The sequence below is a fragment of the Tachyglossus aculeatus genome, chromosome 5 (assembly GCF_015852505.1).
Source record: "Tachyglossus aculeatus isolate mTacAcu1 chromosome 5, mTacAcu1.pri, whole genome shotgun sequence".
Taxonomy (NCBI): Eukaryota; Metazoa; Chordata; class Mammalia; order Monotremata; family Tachyglossidae; genus Tachyglossus; species Tachyglossus aculeatus.
The window spans coordinates 88,963,591-88,981,574 of NC_052070.1; the positions used below are offsets into that span (position 1 = coordinate 88,963,591).

At 42.5% G+C, this 17,984-nt stretch overlaps 1 protein-coding gene across 1 annotated transcript in view; it reads left to right on the forward strand.

Moving 5' to 3' along the window:
- The window catches only part of ADAM7 (ADAM metallopeptidase domain 7), a 44,793-nt gene that overhangs the window by 20,629 nt on the left and 6,180 nt on the right, over positions 1-17,984 (forward strand). The window contains exons 8-16 of the mRNA XM_038747348.1: positions 228-299; positions 1,512-1,681; positions 5,687-5,771; positions 7,398-7,528; positions 8,906-9,080; positions 9,189-9,278; positions 12,575-12,770; positions 15,800-15,902; positions 17,017-17,203. Of these exons, the coding sequence (XP_038603276.1) occupies positions 228-299; positions 1,512-1,681; positions 5,687-5,771; positions 7,398-7,528; positions 8,906-9,080; positions 9,189-9,278; positions 12,575-12,770; positions 15,800-15,902; positions 17,017-17,203 (1,209 nt within the window). The remainder of the gene's footprint in view (positions 1-227; positions 300-1,511; positions 1,682-5,686; positions 5,772-7,397; positions 7,529-8,905; positions 9,081-9,188; positions 9,279-12,574; positions 12,771-15,799; positions 15,903-17,016; positions 17,204-17,984) is intronic.

Sequence of the window (17,984 nt, forward strand, 5' to 3'; positions counted from 1 at the left end):
AAATAAATGAAGACACAATAGAAATTATCTTAGCTCCATGGTTTGGGTGACTTCAGAACAGAACTCCTTTTGCTGAAATGAATAAAAGCAGCCGAACGCAGACCTTCTCTTCCCCTGAGCAATGTTACTTTAATTGAACTAGATTTCACTGTGTACAACTGAATAATTTTTTCCTTGACCTTTTCTGTTTTTAGTACCAGTGTAATTCTTTGGTATTTGTTTTTTAGTACCACCGGTCTAAACGTAAGCAAAGGTCACTAAGGAATAGGATCTTTGGAATGGTGAATTTTGTCAATATGGTAAGATTAACTACATTTTAAGATTTCACTTAAGCAGGGCTTTATAATGTAGGAAATCAATATCTTTCTTAATGAAGGAGAAAACTTGCTTGAGGGAGCTTTGAGGAGGAAGAAGAGGAAGGTGGGAGAAACTTTTCTGGAAAGAGCTGGGGTAAAGAGGCAGCCCCTATCTGCCTTGGTTTCTCCCCACATCTGAACAGGACATGTGAGAGCAGGGGAAGGCCACTAGAGCGGAGAACTCCATGACCACATCTCTTCTCAGCCTCTGCTCTCCGAGTTCACCTGGGCCAGGTCCACCTGGTCATTCATTCATTCATTCATTCAATCATATTTATTGAGTGTTCACCATGTGCAGAGCACTGTACTAAGATACCATACAACTTCTTCCACCTCACTTCTCCCAGCTTACTGGTTTACTGCTGTCCTTACCACAGGCACCATTACTGTGCCCTAACCCCGCCTTGTCATTCTCCTAACATTACCTGTCCTCAGTCCTTGGGCATGCCCCTTGGATGAATAGCATCAAAGAGCTGGAAGGGATCTCCAGAGGTCACTTGGTCCAGACCCCTGCCTCCAGGCAGGTGAACATTTAAGCCAGTTTCAAAAGAAAGCTAGGTCAGGCTGGAACTCAACTCCGGAAAGAGTCCCGAAATATTTGTTGTGTTACGGGAGTTGTTTGGCGGCTGTGGTAACAGCAGCAGTGGCTTTTCCAGCGGGCAGGGAGCAGATCCCCCTCCCAACAGACCCAGCATTCTGTCCCATATCCACCCCTACTATCATTTGGTTGCCAACAGCAGGAGTCACAAGTAGGAAAAGGCCGGGGTGGAGGTGGAGATGCGGTAACAGTCCCAATCCTGGTCCTCTGCTGACCGGGCCTGACTCCCCGCCTGGTCCAGAAACCCATGGGGGTGATCCGGACTCTCCTCCTCCCTGCCACCTCCCCCCACCCTGTGCCACACCCCCTCATTACTACCACCATCACCACCTGCCTCCTCTTTTTGTCATTTTTCAACCCTCGTTTTAAACTCCAGGATGGATGTTAATTGGATTGTATTTTCTTAAAAAAAAAAACAAAAAGTGACCTTTCTGCTTTGTAATTCATGGCAAAAGAACTGGTAACCCATTCTGATTTTAGAATGGAGGAGAAAAGCTTGAAGCTAGTGTTTCACTCTCAAAGTTCTTCGCATAGAAAAAGATGTATTCTTCTGGCAGATATATAAAACCCTGGACATTCAAGTGGTTTTAGTTGGTCTCGAAATCTGGACAAACGGTGATGAAGTGGAAGTGAACTCAGAACTGGGGACCACCTTACTTCATTTTGGAAGCTGGCAAGAAACCGTATTGAAAAAGAGGAAGAACTTTGACCATGCTCAGCTACTCAGGTAGATGACTGCTCCTCTTGTTGTTGCTGCTTTGAAAGTGGACTTAAATGGGTTTCAGAAACATGTCAGAGCATGACCTCAAAGACAATTCTGAAATAAGGTCTCTGCCCAAATCGCAGGAACTCTCCAGGCAGACTGTTCTAATTATCATCTGACCTGAAATCCCTTATCAACTCCTACCTCCAGGTCACCTCCACTTGTGTATCATTGTGGTTCCTCAAACTCAACATGTCAGAATCAGAATTCATCAACTTTCCTCCTAAACCTATCCCTCCTCATAGTTTTTCCAACATGGTCTATAACACTGTCATCTTCCAATCCCCAAAGCCCACATTCTTAGTATTGTCCTCATCTCTTTGCTATCTTTCAAATCACACTTTCAGTCTACTGCCAAATTCTGCCACTTCTTTCTATACTTTTCCCAGATCTACTCCTTCCTCTTCACCCAAACTGCTTCTACTCTGATACAAGCTCTGGTCATATTGCAGCTAGACTATTGCTTCAAACACTTCAGTGATTTCCCTGCCTCTGGCCTCTCCCACTGCCATGATCTTCTTAAAGCAATGTCCATTCCACAACTCTTCTACCCTCAAAACCTTCCACAGGCTTCCTGTATCTGTCCACATTTAAAAAAAAATGAGAAAAGTAGTCCTCACAATTGGCTTCAGTGTTCTCCATCATCTCGCTCCATCTATCCTCCTTGTTGTACCATAACTCACTCTCCTTTTTCACCAATCTCTCAACTGAACTTCATACTTTTAACTTTCTGTTCTCTATCTACACTCACTCCCTTGGTGAACTCATTAGCTCCCATGGCTTCAACAATCATCTCTACGTTGATGACACCCAAATCTACATCTCTGCCCCTGCTCTCTCTCCCTCCCTTCAGGCTCAGGTCTCCTCCTGCCTTCAAGACATCTCCATCTGGATGTCTGTCCGCCATCTAAAACTCAGTATGTCGAAGACTGAACTCCTTATCTTCCCTCCCAAACCCTGCCCTCCCTGACTTTCCTGTCACTGTAGACGGCACTACCATCCTTCCCATCTCACAAGCCCGCAACCTTGGTGTCATCCTCGACTCTGCTCTCTCGTTCGCCCCCACATCCAATCCATCACCAAAACCTGCCGGTCTCAACTCCACAACATCGCCAAGATCCGCCCTTTCCTCTCCATCCAAACTGCTACCCTGCTGGTTCAATCTCTCATCCTATCCCGACTGGATTACTGCATTAGCCTCCTCTCTGATCTCCCATCCTCCTCTCTTTCCCCACTTCAGTCAATAGTTCACACTGCTGCCCGGATCATCTTTGTGCAGAAATGCTCTGGGCATGATACACCCCTCCTCAAAAATCTTCAGTGGCTACCAGTCAATCTATGCATCAGGCAAAAACTCCTCACTTTCAGCTTCAAGGCTCTCCATCACCTCGCCCCCTCCTACCTCACCTCCCTTCTCTCCTTCTACAGCCCAGCCTGCACCCTCCGCTCTTCTCCCACTAACCTCCTCATTGTGCCTTGTTCTCGCCTGTTCCGCCATCGACCCCCAGCCCACATCCTCCCCCTGGCCTGGAATGCCCTCCTTCCGCACATCTGCCAAGGTAGCTCTCTTCCTCCCTTCAAAGTCCTACTGAGAGCTCAACTCCTCCAGGAGGCCTTCCCAGACTGAGCCCCCTCTTTGCTCTCCCCCTCTCCACCCCCCCGCCCTACCTCCTTCCCCTCCCCACAGCACCTGCATATATGTTTGTACAGATTTATTACTCTATTTTACTTGTACATGTTTGCTATTCTATTTATTTTGTTAATGATGTGCATCGAGCTTTACTTCCATTTATTCTGATGACTTGACACCTGTCCACATGTTTCATTTTGTTTTCTGACTCCCCCTTCTAGATTGTGAGCCCATTGTTGGGTAGGGACCGTGTCTATATGTTGCCAACTTGAACTTCCCAAGCGGTTAGTACAGTGCTCTGCACACAGTAAGAGCTCAATAAATACGATTGAATGAATGAATGAATGAATGAATAAGCCGTATGAACTCATCAGCCAACACAATTGCGTACTTATTTCCATTCATCTTTAGCACTCATAAAATACATGCTTATTGAATTTTATATTCAATTATTTACTTTAAATATTCCTAAAATATTTTTATGTTTGACATCCCCATTAGAATATAAACTCCTTGAGGGCAGGGCATCACTTCTTTATTCTTTATTCTCCTCAGGCCTATTACAGGGTCCTGCAACAAGTAGAAACTAAATAAATACTACTCTTACTATTTTTGAGAGATTCTCTTTGTACAGTGTTATTTTAAAGGCAGAAAAGAAAATACCAATATTTTGATCTCTCCTCTACACTGCAAGCTCACTGTAGAAAGGGAACGTATCTATCAGTTGTGTTATATTGTACTCTCCTGAGTGCTTAGTACAGTATTTTGCACAGAGAAAGCACTCAATAAATACAACTGATTGATTGCTTTGGGGTTCTTGGGGAAAATTCAAAATGGCTCAAGACCTCAGAACCCAGGTCTACTCCAGATTAACCCTGAGGTGTCTGGTGCAATAACGGGTTGGTTGTAACAGCTCCTGATTTAATTTCTCTCTAAGGTTCTTTAAGTAGTAGCGATAATATTTATTAAGCACATTCTGTGTTGCAGAGCACTGTACAAAGAGCTGGGGAAAATGTGCAAGTGGTAATTAGACACAGACCCTGCCCCTCGAGAGATTCACATTCTTTGAGAGCATGAAGTTGACTGGGGTCAGACCAGACTACCTTCCCCCAGGTTCGTGGAGAGGCATACACTTTGACTGAACTCCTGCTCCGGCACAGAATCTGAGCTATAGGCATGTCCTGAGTGTTTTATCCCAGAACACGAGGATCCTCTCCCATTATTATTACTAGTAATAGTAGTATTAGTAGTAATAGTATCTACTGAGCATCATTGGATGCAATGCACTGGACTAAGAGTGAAGAGTAACATTCTCTGTCCTCAAGGAGCTTACATCAGCATAGGAAGACATTATCCCACTACTTTCACTCTCCTCCCACACATGGGGCTGGACGCCTGTGTTCTAAGCAGCATGGTGAGTGGATAGAGCATAGGCATGGAAATCAGAAGGACCTGGGTTCTACTTCCACCTCTGCCACTAGTCTGCTGTGTGACCCTGGGCAAGTCACTTCATTTCTCTAAGCCTCAGTTGCTACATCTGTAAAATGGGGGTTGAGACTGAGCCAGATGTGGGACAGGGACTGTGTCCAACCTGATTTGCTTGTTTTCATTCCAGCACTTAGTACAGTGCCTGGCAGGTAGTAAATGCTTAACAAATACCATAATAATAATAATTATTATTCTCTATAACACAGTTAACTCTAAAATGTGGATTAAGACTGTGAACCCCATGTGGGCAGGAAATGTGTCTGTTTATTGTTGTATTGTACTCTCCCAAATGCTTAGTACAGTGTTTTGCACACCATAATTTCTCAATAAATACAATTGAATGAAGGAATGAATGAATGAATTAGGAAAGGGATTATGTCCACCCTATTTGCTAGTATCCACCCCAGTGCCTAGTACAGTGTCTGACACATAGTAAACTCTGAACAAATACCACAGTTATTATTACTATCATCATTGATATTTATTGAACATTTACTGTGTGCACAGCACTGTACTAAAGGCTTGGGAAAGTACAAGGCAACAGAATTGGCAGATAGGTTTGCTGCCTACAGCGAGCTTGCAGTCTGGTTATCTGAAAGAGCTCACAGTTACCCTGTCCATATAACAAAGAACAGCAAAACTGCCCTTTGTATTCTAAGGACACATTTAGGTTGGTGCTTTTTATCAGTGGATCCAATGCTGTGAAAAAAAAGGGAAAAGTCCTTTAAGTATATTCTCATCCCACATCCTGACATTGCTCCAATTAGATTCTCTGTAAATCCCATTTAGAGACCCGTTCCCAGAAGCTCAAAGTCCTGGACTATTGATAGTGTGTTTATCTCTTACTACAGTGGGAAGTGGCTCTCCCAGAAAGTCCAGGGAATCGCTTATCCATGGGGTATGTGCACACCATACCATTCCACCAGTGTTGCTAAGGTTTGTTCTGCTTCTAATTATCCAGATTGTTCCACAGAATTGTTTGGAATTTCTATAGTTTGTCCTATCCTGTTGGAAAAGATGAGGAGGAAAACTCATATTTTTATGGTTCAGAAGCAGTGTGGTTTAGTGGAAAGAGCACAGGCCTGGGAGTCAGCAGACCTGGGTTCTAATCCTGATTCTGCCTCTTCTTTGCTGTGTAAACTTGGGCAAGTCTCTTAACTTCTCTGTGCCTCAGCTCCCTCATCTCCAAAATGGTGATTCAATGTCTGTTCTCCCTCCAACTTAAAACTGGGAGCCCCATGTAGGACCTCTTTAATCTTCTATGTACCCCATGGAAAGAGCATGGGCTTTGGAGTCAGAGGTCATGGGTTCAAATCCAGCCTCTGCCAATTGTCAGCTGTGTGACTTTGGGCAAGTCACTTAACTTCTCTGGGCCTCAGTTACCGCATCTGAAAAATGGGGGTTAAGACTGTGAGCCCCCCATGGGACAACCTGATCACCTTGTAATCTCTCCAGTGCTTAGAACAGAGCTTTGCACATAGTAAGTGCTTAATAAATGCCATTATTATTATTATTACAATATTTGGCACATAGTAAGAACTTAACAAAAACCACAATAAATATTACTATAGTAATTATCATTGTACTCTCCCTGGACTTAATGTTATGTGCATGAACACAACTCTTCTTCTGACAAGGGGTTAACATTATGTCCAAACAGATGCCCAGTATCAGAAGGATTTCCTAAGGCACATACTGAAAGAACAATTCCATACCATAACATCAACTCCCCGAACTATTTCCTATTCCATCTCCTGGCACAAGATAGAGCCCAGAATTGTCAGTCAGGAGACACAGGATCTGTTACCCAGTCCATGACCTTAGACGAATCATGCCTCAGTTAGAATGAAATGGACAAAGTAAGCTTCCCCCCTCCAACCTCAAAACTAATGATAAAATGAGAAAGTTGATGACAGTTGTGTTTTGGTCTCTTTAGAGTCTGCTGTCATCATCTTATGTCAATAATGGAATAAAAAACTAACAATAATTAAACTTGTTAAGATTAAATATGTGTCAAACACTGTGCTAAGTGCTGCGATAGACACAAGGTAATCAGAGGTCCACTGTCAAAAAGGGAGGGAGAATAGGTATTTTATCATCATTTTACAAATGAGGAAACTGAGGCACAGAGAAACTAAATGACTTGCTCAAGGTCACACAGCAAGCAAGTAGCAGAGCTGGGATTAGAACGCAGACCTCCTGGCTCTCAATTCTTTGCACATTCCATGGGATTAAACTGTTTCATTGATGAATTTAATGAGATCCGTTGAATTCATTGTTAAATCTGATCTTTACACATTATAACAAGTTAAGCTTAAGTCAAGACTATTGTCATCACCAAGCACTGAGATCAAAATCCCCTGCTTATCATAGCAGGTTATCTAAAGTACTTTTCTTTGGAACTGATGCCAGGAAACAAATCCCCAGGTCTTTAAGATGTTTAATTAGTATGCTTGGAACTCTCTCAATCGCTACAATAACTGGATTTTTTTTTCCATTTCAATTATTAACTACTATAATATGAAGTGTTAGAAATCATTTTATCCATCTTCATTGTTCCAGGACCACTCATATGATGCAAACATGGTTGCGGACACAATTGCCCATGAGTTGGCACACAGTATTGGGATGCAGCATGATACATACTCATGCCCTTGTCCCTACGGAAGGTGTGTGATGGATGGTGGCATAAGGTGAGAGTATAACATTTAGGAACAAATTTAATTGGCCTTTCATGTCAGCTCTGTTTAGAGTTGGCGTTGATAACATTTTGTTAGATGGTTTATACTTGAGCTGTGTCCACCTCAGTCACTGTAACTCTTGAACAATGTTTTACTACAGAAAGCACAAAAATGGGTTTTCATTGACCTCTTTATGGAAAAAGAGTTGGACCAGAATGCCAGATAAGCAGTAATCCAAAAGAATGAATTTCCTCATTTGTAAAATGATGATAAAATACCTGTTCTCCCTCACTTTTTGACAGTGGACCTATGATTACCTTGTGTCTATCTCAGCACTTAGCACTTAGTAAGAAAGAGCAAATAGTTTCAAAGAGCAATTCAGAGAAACAGCGTTGCTTAGGGGAAAGAGCACAGGTTTGGGAGTCAGAGGTCATGGGTTCTAATCCCGGCTCTGCCACTTATCAGCTGTGTGACTTTGGGCAAGCCAATTAACTTCTCTGTGCCTCAGTTACCTCATCTGTCAAATGGGGATTAAGACTGTGAGCCCCATGTGAGACAACCTGATTACCTTGTATCTACCCCAGCGCTTAGAACAGTGCTTGGCACATAGTAAGCGCTCAACAAATACCATAATTACTATTATTATTATTAAATTGTAAAAAAAAATTAAGAATGCAACTTCTGTGGGGAGAAATGACTGATGTGTGTAGCAAAGTCTTTCCAGGATTTATGATTGGATTATTTTTTAACAATATTTAGTCAATCACACAGTAATAATTACTCAAAATGGAGAAAACTAAGATGCAATAAACACAGGACACTCTAAGAAAGAGAAGGTGGCAGAAGCCGGAAAAAGTCCAATCCCTGTCTCCAAACAGCCCTGAAACCTAACCATAACAAGTTTTCTTAATGCTTTCCAGAAAAGTAGATTCCACAATCTTTCTCAGGAACCCATTCCAGTGTTTATAGCAAACTGCTAGGACAAATTGTTTCTTACATTTGTCATATTTTTTTGTTTCAGTTTAATCAACCATAGTTACTGAGTGCTTGTGGGGCAGTACAAACAATATAACAGAGTTGGTAGACACAGTGTTGACAATTTAAAAGGCCCTCCTCCCAGTGAGGATTTTCAGTGTTCTAATCACAATGCATACTTTGGTTTTCTCTTCCTTTTACTTGAAGACTGCTACTATCCTTCAAAATGAATAATTAGAAATCCTTAAATTTTCCCCATATTATGACTTTCTTTCAACTCTAATTATTGCCATTATTTTTCGCTAGAAAGTTCAATTCTTCACTCTTCCTTGGAGTCTCAAAAAGCTAGGAATGTGACTCCTGATGCCGGTATCTATCATTATCTCTTCGTGTTCTTATTTCTTTTATCCACAGTATCCCTTCACAAGGATTCAGTAAATGCAACCACAACCAGTTTCACCAATACCTTCTGGATTTTAAACCAAAGTGTATTCTCAATGCTCCATTATCTAGAGATATTGTAACACACCCACGGTGTGGGAACCGAGTATTGGAAGAGGGAGAAGAGTGTGATTGCGGAAGCCCTCAGGTATCATGTTTTGGATGTTTTAATTCATTTTTTTTATCTGAACTAATGAACTGAGCCCACGAGGGTAAAAGAGAACTCATCTGTATTTTCAATCTGTGTTTTTCCAAGGACTGTACCAATGTCTGCTGTGAGGCTAAGACATGCACTCGAAAGCCTGGATTCACATGTGGAGAAGGGGAATGCTGTGAAGGCTGCCACGTAAGTTCCTTTGTGCTAGTGCCACTTAACCCTGTCACACAATACTCTGCACACAGTAAGTGTTCGATGAATACCACTGATGACAAGCGAGGCTCCAGACCAACATGACTATGTAACACTGCTCCTATGTGTTTCACGCTGGGCTCCACAGCAATCAGCATGGCATAGCGGATAGAGCGCAGTCTTGGGAGTCAGAAGGTTATGGGTTCTAATCCAGGTTCTGCCTCTAGTCTGCCATGTGACCTTGAGCAAGTCACTTCACTTCTCTGGGGCTCAGTTTCCTCCTCTGTAAAATGGAGATTGAGTCTGTGAACCCCGTGTGGGACAGGAACTGTGCCCAACCCAATTTGCTTGTGCCCATCCCAGTGCTTAGTATAATGCCTGGCACATAATAAGCACTTAATAAATACCGCAATTATTGTCATTATTTATGTAGATATCCACAATTTATTTATTATATTACTGTCTGCCTCCCCTTCTAGACTGTAAGCTCACTGTAGCCAGGAACATGCATACCAACTCAGTTATACTACACTCGTCCAAGTGATTAGTACACTGCTCTGTACACAGTAAGCGCTCAATAAATATGATTGATTAACTATACTCTTTAAGTGGGGGATGTGAGAGAATTGAGTACTAGAGCCACCTACAAAAGTCCCCAGCCTACAGATGGGCAGGTGGCTACCTTTTGAGCCCTACAAGATAAGAAGTAGAGTCACTGTAAAGCAATTCTATCCACACCGTGAGGGGCAGCTCCAATGAATGCTTTATGGTCAGACATACCACAGGGCTCCCTTAGCTCAAAAAAAAACAATAAAAAAAGAACAGTCTTGGATAGATATTGGTGCAGGGGCCGCTGATCTAAAATGATGTACTCCTAAAGTGAATAGTAATTCCATTCCACCCCTCAAGACTACGATGCAAAGGACTCTGAACTGGAGAGACTTCATCAGCAACTTTAATGTCACTCATTATAGTAAGAAGCACCGATGACTGGGTCTTGAGGAAAGCCAGTGGGGAGAGGAGTTAGCACCCACCCCTGCACATGGACCTATGGACTGAGACATGCCTCCAAATAATTTTCCAAAATCCAGTTGGCCCACAAGCTGATCCCATCTACATTGGCTGACACCACCATTTTCTAGACACACACACTCCTTTATTAATCCTAAACATCTAGGCTATGAGCTCCTTGTGGGCAGGAGTTTTATCTACCCACTCCACTATATTGTGTTTTCCCAAGGACTTATTGCAGTTCTCCTTATATAGTAAACTCCCAATAAATACCAATGATTGATCCAACTTTTCTGCAAACTCCTTTGGTCATCCTCATAGCACAGGAGGTAGTAGATGCACCTGACAAGGCCTCATATGACTGTATAGATGGAGGACTGAAGGGTTTGTTTTATTTATCTACCCAATCCACTATAGTGTGTTTTCCCAAGGACTTAGTGCAGTGCTCCTTATATAGTAAACTCCCAGTAAATACCATTGATTGATCTAACTTTTCTGCAAACTCCTTTGGTCATCCCCATAGCACAGGAGGTAGTAGATGCACCTGACTAGGCCTCATATGACAGTGTAGATGGAGGACTGAAGGGTTTGTTTTATGTCGGCAAGTAGATAAGAAGCAGCATGGCCTAGTGGAAAGGGCACGGGCTTGGGAGTCAGAGGAACTGAGCTCTAACTCCTGCTCTGCCATTTGTCTGCTCTTGACCTAGGGAAAGTCATTTAACTTCTCTGTGCCTGGGTGACCTCATCTGTTAAATGGAAACTGAGACTGTGAACCCTATGTGGGACAGGGACTATGTTCAATCTGATTATCTCGTACCCTCCCCAGCACTTAGTACAATGCCTGGCACATAGTGCCTCAGTTACCTCATCTGTAAAATGGGAATTAAGACTGTGAGCCCCACGTAGGACAACCTGATCATCTTGTAACCTCCCCAGCAGTAAGAACAGTGCTTTGCACATAGTAAGCACTTAATAAATGCCATTATTATTATTATTATAGTAAACATTTAAGAAATACTATAAAAACAGAAAAGTCACCTTTTCTATGTCAAAGATAGGCTGGCCAGTGGCCCAGATTTTATACCAGTTCCAATTTTCAGCTGACTACACCCTTGTCTGATCCCAGTAACATACAGTATGCTTTTATGTCCAGTTTTTTTAATTATTATTTTATTCATTTTTTCATTCATTCCATCATATTTATTGAGCACTTACTGTGTGCAGAGCACTGTACTAAGTGCTTGGGAAGTACAAGTTGGCAACATATAGAGATGGTCCCTACCCAACAACGGGCCCACAATCTAGAAGGACAGTCTACATTCATTCAATTGTATTTATTGAGCGCTTACTGTGTGCAAAGCACTGTACTGAGTGCTTCAGAGAATACAATACAACAACTAGCAGACACATTCCCTGTCCATATCAAGCTCTGCATGCTGAAACTCCTTCCACAGTGGCAACTGCCTCCAGATTTCACAGCTTGGACACTGTGCTGGAGTTCACGCTGATCTGAGAGAGGAATGTGAAAGCTCTGGAGCAAACAGGGGAGTTCAGGAGTCTCCTGAACTCAGTAAGCACTTAGTACAGCAATCTGCACACAGTAAGCACTCTCTCTCTAGATAGATAGATAGATAGATAGATAGATAATAGTACCCTTAAAGTGTTTACTACGGTACCAGGCACTGTTCTAAGTACTGGAGTAGATTTAAGGTAGTCAGGTTGGCCACAGTCCATGTCCCCATATGGGACACATAGCTTTAAACCCCATTTTGCAGATAAAGAAACTGAGACACTGAGGAGTTGAGTGAATTGCCCAAGGTCACACAGCAGACGTGGTAGAGCCAGGATTAGAATCCAGATCCTTCGGACTCCCAGGACCCTGTTCTATCCACTAGGCCACTCTGTTTTTTAACCAATGGTGTCCTGCTGGGAAACTCTCTAGGATTATAGGAACTGTGCACTCTTCCTCAAAACAGCACTCTGGCATCATCGTGTTCTTCAATCCATCAGTCAGTGATATTTATTGAGTACTTACTGTGTACAGAGCACTGCACTAAGCACTTGCGAGAGTACAATGTAGTAGAGTTCTTTTTATTAAGCATCTACAACCTAAGGTGGTTACGGAAGTAATGGAAAATTCAATGGAAGGTAATGTCCATGGTCACTACAAATTCCTCAGTTTTATAAAAGTTGTTTCTCATTTTTCCTGGGGGAAAAAAAGGGCTCTCTGAAGGGGAATGTTGCAGAGGTGGAAAGGAACTGATGTATTGTTTCTCTTGTAGCTTAAAAAGGCAGGGACCTTGTGCAGGCCAGCCAAAGACGAGTGTGATATTCCAGAGATGTGTGATGGCCTCTCCTTTCGATGTCCTCAAGACCGATTCCAAGTGAACGGCTTCCCATGCAAAACCATGGAAGGCTATTGCTTCAATGGGAAGTGTCCCACCCGGGATGGCCAGTGCCTTGAAATATTCAAGGGGGGTAAGAAACAACTGTTAACCTCTGTAGAAAAAAAAAAAAAAGAATATCCTATGTTTCTCCCTCTGCTCCCCCAGAGTTCTGATGTTTCTCTCTTGTCTCATCACAACATTGCCCTTTCCTCTCCACCCAAACTGCTACCATGCTGTTCCAAGCACCTACCCTATTCATTCAATCAATCATATTTATTGAGCACTTTCTGCATGCAGAGCACTGTACTAAGCGCTTGGAAAGTACAATTTGGCAACAGAGACAATCCCAACCCAACAACAGGCTCACAGTCTAGAAGGGGGGAGACAGACAACAAAACAAAACAAGTAGACAGGCATCAATAGCATAAAAATAAATAAATAGAATTATAGATATATACGCATCATTAATTAAATAGAATAATAAATATATATATATAAATAGAATAGAATAGAATAGAATAGAATAGAATAATATATATATATATATATATATAAATATATATATATACACAAGTGCTGTGGAGCGGGGAGGGGGTAGAACAGAGGGAGGGAGTAGGGGTGATGGGGAGGGGAGGAGGAGCAGAGAAAAAGGGGACTCAGTCTGGGAAGGCCTCCTGGAGGAGGTGAGTTTTCAGTAGGGCTTCAAAGGGGATAAGTGAGCTAGTTCGGTGGATGTGAGGAGGGAGGACATTCCAGGCCAGAGTTAGGATGTGGGCCAGGGGTCGATGCCAGGACAGGCGAGAATGAGGCACAGTGAGGAGGTTAGCGGCAGAGGAGCGGAGGGTGCTGACTGGGCTGTAGAAGGTGAGAAGGGAGGTGAGGTAGGAGGGGACGAGGTGTTGGAGAGCTCTGAAGCCAATACTTCTGCATCTGCCTCCTGGTTGATCTCCCACCCTCTTGTATTTTCCCATCCCAGTCCATACTTCCCTCTGCTGCATGGATCACTTATCAACAAAAATGTTTTGTCCATTCCCACTCCTCAACAACCTCCAAAGGCTGCCCACCAGCTCTGCATAAAACAGAAACTCCTTACCATAGGCTTTAAAACACTCAATCAGCTCTCCCCATCATACCTCACTTAACGTATCTCCTACAGCAGCCCAGCCCACACCTCTGCTCCTCTAGCATCAGCTTATTCACTGTACCCCGATCAGTCAATCAATCAATTGTATTTATTGAGTGCTTACTGTGTGCAGAGCACTGTACTGAGCACTTGGGAAGTACAAGTTGGCAACATATAGAGACAGTCCCTACCCAACAGTGGGCTTGTCTATTTCACTGCCGACCTCTTTCCCACATCCTCCCCCTAGCCTGGAACTCCCTCCAGCTTCATATGGAAAGAGCATGGGCTTTGGAGTCAGAGGTCATGGGTTCAAATCCCAACTCTGCCAATTGTCAGCTGTGTGACTTTGGGCAAGTCACTTAACTTCTCTGTGCCTCAGTTCCCTTATCTGTAAAATGGGGATTAAGACTGTGAGCCCCACGTGGGACAACCTGATCACCTTGTATCCCCCCTGCGCTTAGAACAGTACTTTGCACATAGTAAGCACTTAACAAATACCATCACTATTATTGTTATTACCAGACCACCATTCTCTCCACCCTCAAAGCATTATTAAGGTCACATCTCCACCAAGAGGCCTTCCCCGATTAAACCCTCTTTTCCCTGGCTCGCTCTCCCTTCTACACTACCTATGTACTTGGCTCTGTGCCCTTTGGACATCTGATATTTGCTCAGTCCTATAGCACTTATGTAGAGTTCTTTAAATTGTATACTAGAAATCTCTTATTTATTCATACTAATGTCTCTCTCCCCCTCTAGTCTGTAAGCTGGTCGTGGGCAGGGAACGTGTCAGCTAATTCTGTTGTACTGTACTCTCTCAAGCACTTAGTACAATGCTCTGCACATAGTAAGTGCTCAATAAATACCATTGATTGATTGATTGATCACCTCAACAACTAGATTCTCCAGGATCTCACTCCCGGGAAGTGGGTATTTCTTCAAGGCATAACTTGAGACCTGAAAGTGTTGCAGTCTTTCACTTTCTGAGCCCCTTCCTAAAGAGAATGACTTGGGCACTGAGGAGAATTGGGCCTAGGAAACCCCAGTAAAGGAGGGAATTAAATCTTGGACAGGTCATTCTCCCACTCAGTCCATCTCTGAATGGGATGAACTTGGCACATAAATGGCACTTCATCAAGGCTGAATTTTTAAATTATCCCAAATTCCCACATTCCTTCAAATCTTCCCTATACTCCGGAGAAAGCTAATCAATTTTACATTCTAGATCCCACCCCGTATCTCCTTACTGTAGCTCAGTTGTGCTGTAGTCTACCAGCCATGCTTAATAGTTTCAATTTTCTCAACAAAGTAGTTGGTGAGGTCATTAGGGATAAGAAAAGGGAGATTTAAGGGCATTGGGGGCTTCTGGAGGGAGTTTAAGGTCTGGGATAATTGCAGGTATGGACGTGGATGAGGGAGAGCTAATGTGACTGAGCAGAAGAAAGGACAGGGATGTAGCAGGGGATAATGAATTTGAAATGGCAGAAGTTGTCCTGGCACCTGGATTTCCACCAACAGACGCACCAACCCAACCCTCCCACTTCCCTCCTCCAACACCAACCTATTTATTTTACTTCAACCTTATCTTTCTCACTGTCAACTGCTAGCTCATAACCTCCCTGTAGCCTGGAACTCTCTCTCCATTCATAGCTGACAGACCATGACGCTCCCTACATTCAAAATCATATCTCCACCAGGTGTCCTTCCCTAATAAAACTCTCATCTCCCTATCCTATTCTCCCTATCTTCCGTGTCACCTATGCACTTTGGTCCGTACCCCCTAATCATTTTGATACTTACCCCACCCCCAGAGCACCTATATACATATACTCTCCCATTTCCTCTACTATAAACTCTTTGAGGGCAGGGATAGTATCTGCCAACTCTTCTGCATTGTACTTTCCCAAGCACTTAGTATAGTGCTTGGCATACTGTAAGTACTCAATAAATATCATTGATTAATTGGCACTTCATCTCTTTCTCTTCCATGGTGCCAGAGTCTGAGGGGGGTCATGATATCTGCTATAGAAGAAATTCAGGAGGGGATAAATTTGGATACTGCAAAAAGGTGAACAACAGATTCATTCCCTGTGCAGAAAAGTAAGTGGCCTAAGAAAATAAGTGTTCCTTATTAGCTTCTTCCCAAGATGGAGTTTGCTGATTCATTCCTACATATCCAGTTTTAAGCTGGGCCATGAGGTCTACTTTCCCTGTATTCTCTTTAGGGCCTACAGTAGAATTCTTCACACTGTAGATGTCCAACTAACACCACTTATTGATTGAGAAGGTCAAACCTGTGGATACTAGTTACTAACAATAGGGCATATCATTTCACAAAAGGTTAAAGAATAAGAAAGTAAATGGGATAAGAGCTGGAATCAGGATAGAGAAATGGGAATATTTACAGTGCTCTGCACACAGTAAGCACTCAATAAATACAACTGCATGAATGAATGAGAAAAGGACAAAGTTTATAAGTGGACTAAAAATATACTTTGTCATTATCTGGCTGTGTGTCCTTTGGTGTAGTATGGAAACTCTCTGTACCCATATTACCTCATCTTTCAACCTGATAATGCATAAATTTCATAATAGCCCTAGAGGAGAAAAAAACATGTTTACTTGTGAAATTGTCCTGCTTTTTTGCAACCCCAAAAAAGAGAAGGTGCTGTTACACATAGAATTAAATCTAGTAAGAAGGGGAAGGAGAAAAAAAGAGAAGTTAAAAAGGGAGGTGGAAAGGAGGGGAGGAGAGAAGGGTCAGAGATCACTTTTGTAAAATATGCCCTAAATGAATTACAGAAACCCCCTCTCCCTTATCTTCTTCCTCACCCCAGCACCACACATTTCAAAAGCAAAACCTTTGTGACTCAAGCCTGTAACCCAGGCAGTCTGATGCTACCTTTCTTCCTACTTCAGCAGGTGTTTCTGACACTTCTTCAAAAAAAAGTTACTTCCTTCTCAAAAATTAGGCACTGGTTGGGTGGAGCGGGGGTGAGGAGAGGAATTAACAGGAAGAGGCCATGATATTAGTAAATATTAGTTTCCACATCAGGCCTCATCAGTACTGACACCTTCCTAATTTGAAATAAACATGGTTTGTCCCTAAAAACTGTGTGCTATAAATGCTTTCCTACTGTGTCAAAGTCTGCTTTAAACCTAAAGTGCTAAGTAACTCAAATGATGAAACTCAGAACCCTTTGATTTTCTTCAGAGATCTCAAGTGTGGAAAGATATACTGCAGTGGAGGAATATATCTCCCTTCATATGGAGAAGACAGGATTTATTACATCAAGATTAAAGAAGAGAATATTATAGTTGAATGCAAAGCTTTTTTCTTGTTAGGACACAGCGAAGATATTGGCTTGGTTGCTCCAGGAACAAAATGTGGAGATGGAAAGGTAATGATAATAATAATAATAATAGTAATAATAATATTGAGTGCTACTACATAAGCTACATGGGGTAGATGCACTATAAGTAGATCTTACACAGTCCCTGTCCTACTTGGGGTTCACTGTCTAAGGGGGAGGAAGAACAGGTCCACTAAATAAAAGGTGAATTCAAAAGTCTTATCATTTAGGTAGTTCTTTACCTAGGCCCTCCTTTTCCCAGAATTTGGAAGAGTGCAGAATGTTTAATATCATGGTACAATGCCATAACAGAGAAGCAGCATGGCTTAGTGGAAAGAGCACAGGCTTGGGAATCAGAGGATGTGGGTTCTAGTCCTGGCTCTGCTACTTGTCTATTGTGTGACCTTGGGCAAGCCACTTAACTTCTCTGTGTCTCAGTTACCTCATCTGTAAAATGGGGATTGACTGTGAGCCCCAAGTGGGACAACCTGATTACCTTGTATCTACCCCAGTGCTTAGAAAAGCACTTGGCATATAGTAAGTGGTTAACAAATACCATAATTATTATTATTATTATTATTATCATTATTATTATAACAGCAAACCTAAAAGGATTTCCTCTGCTAGAATTCGGTCACACCAAAGGTGACCAGTTGTCCCAATCACAGCTAGAGATGGTCATATTTGTCGAGCACTTACTGTGTGCAGAGCACTGTGTTAAGCTCTTGGGAGAGTACAATTTAACTATGTAAAAGGCACATTCCCTGCTCACAATGAGCTTACAGTATAGAGGAGTAGAAAAACATCACCTGGATACACAGAAACTTCT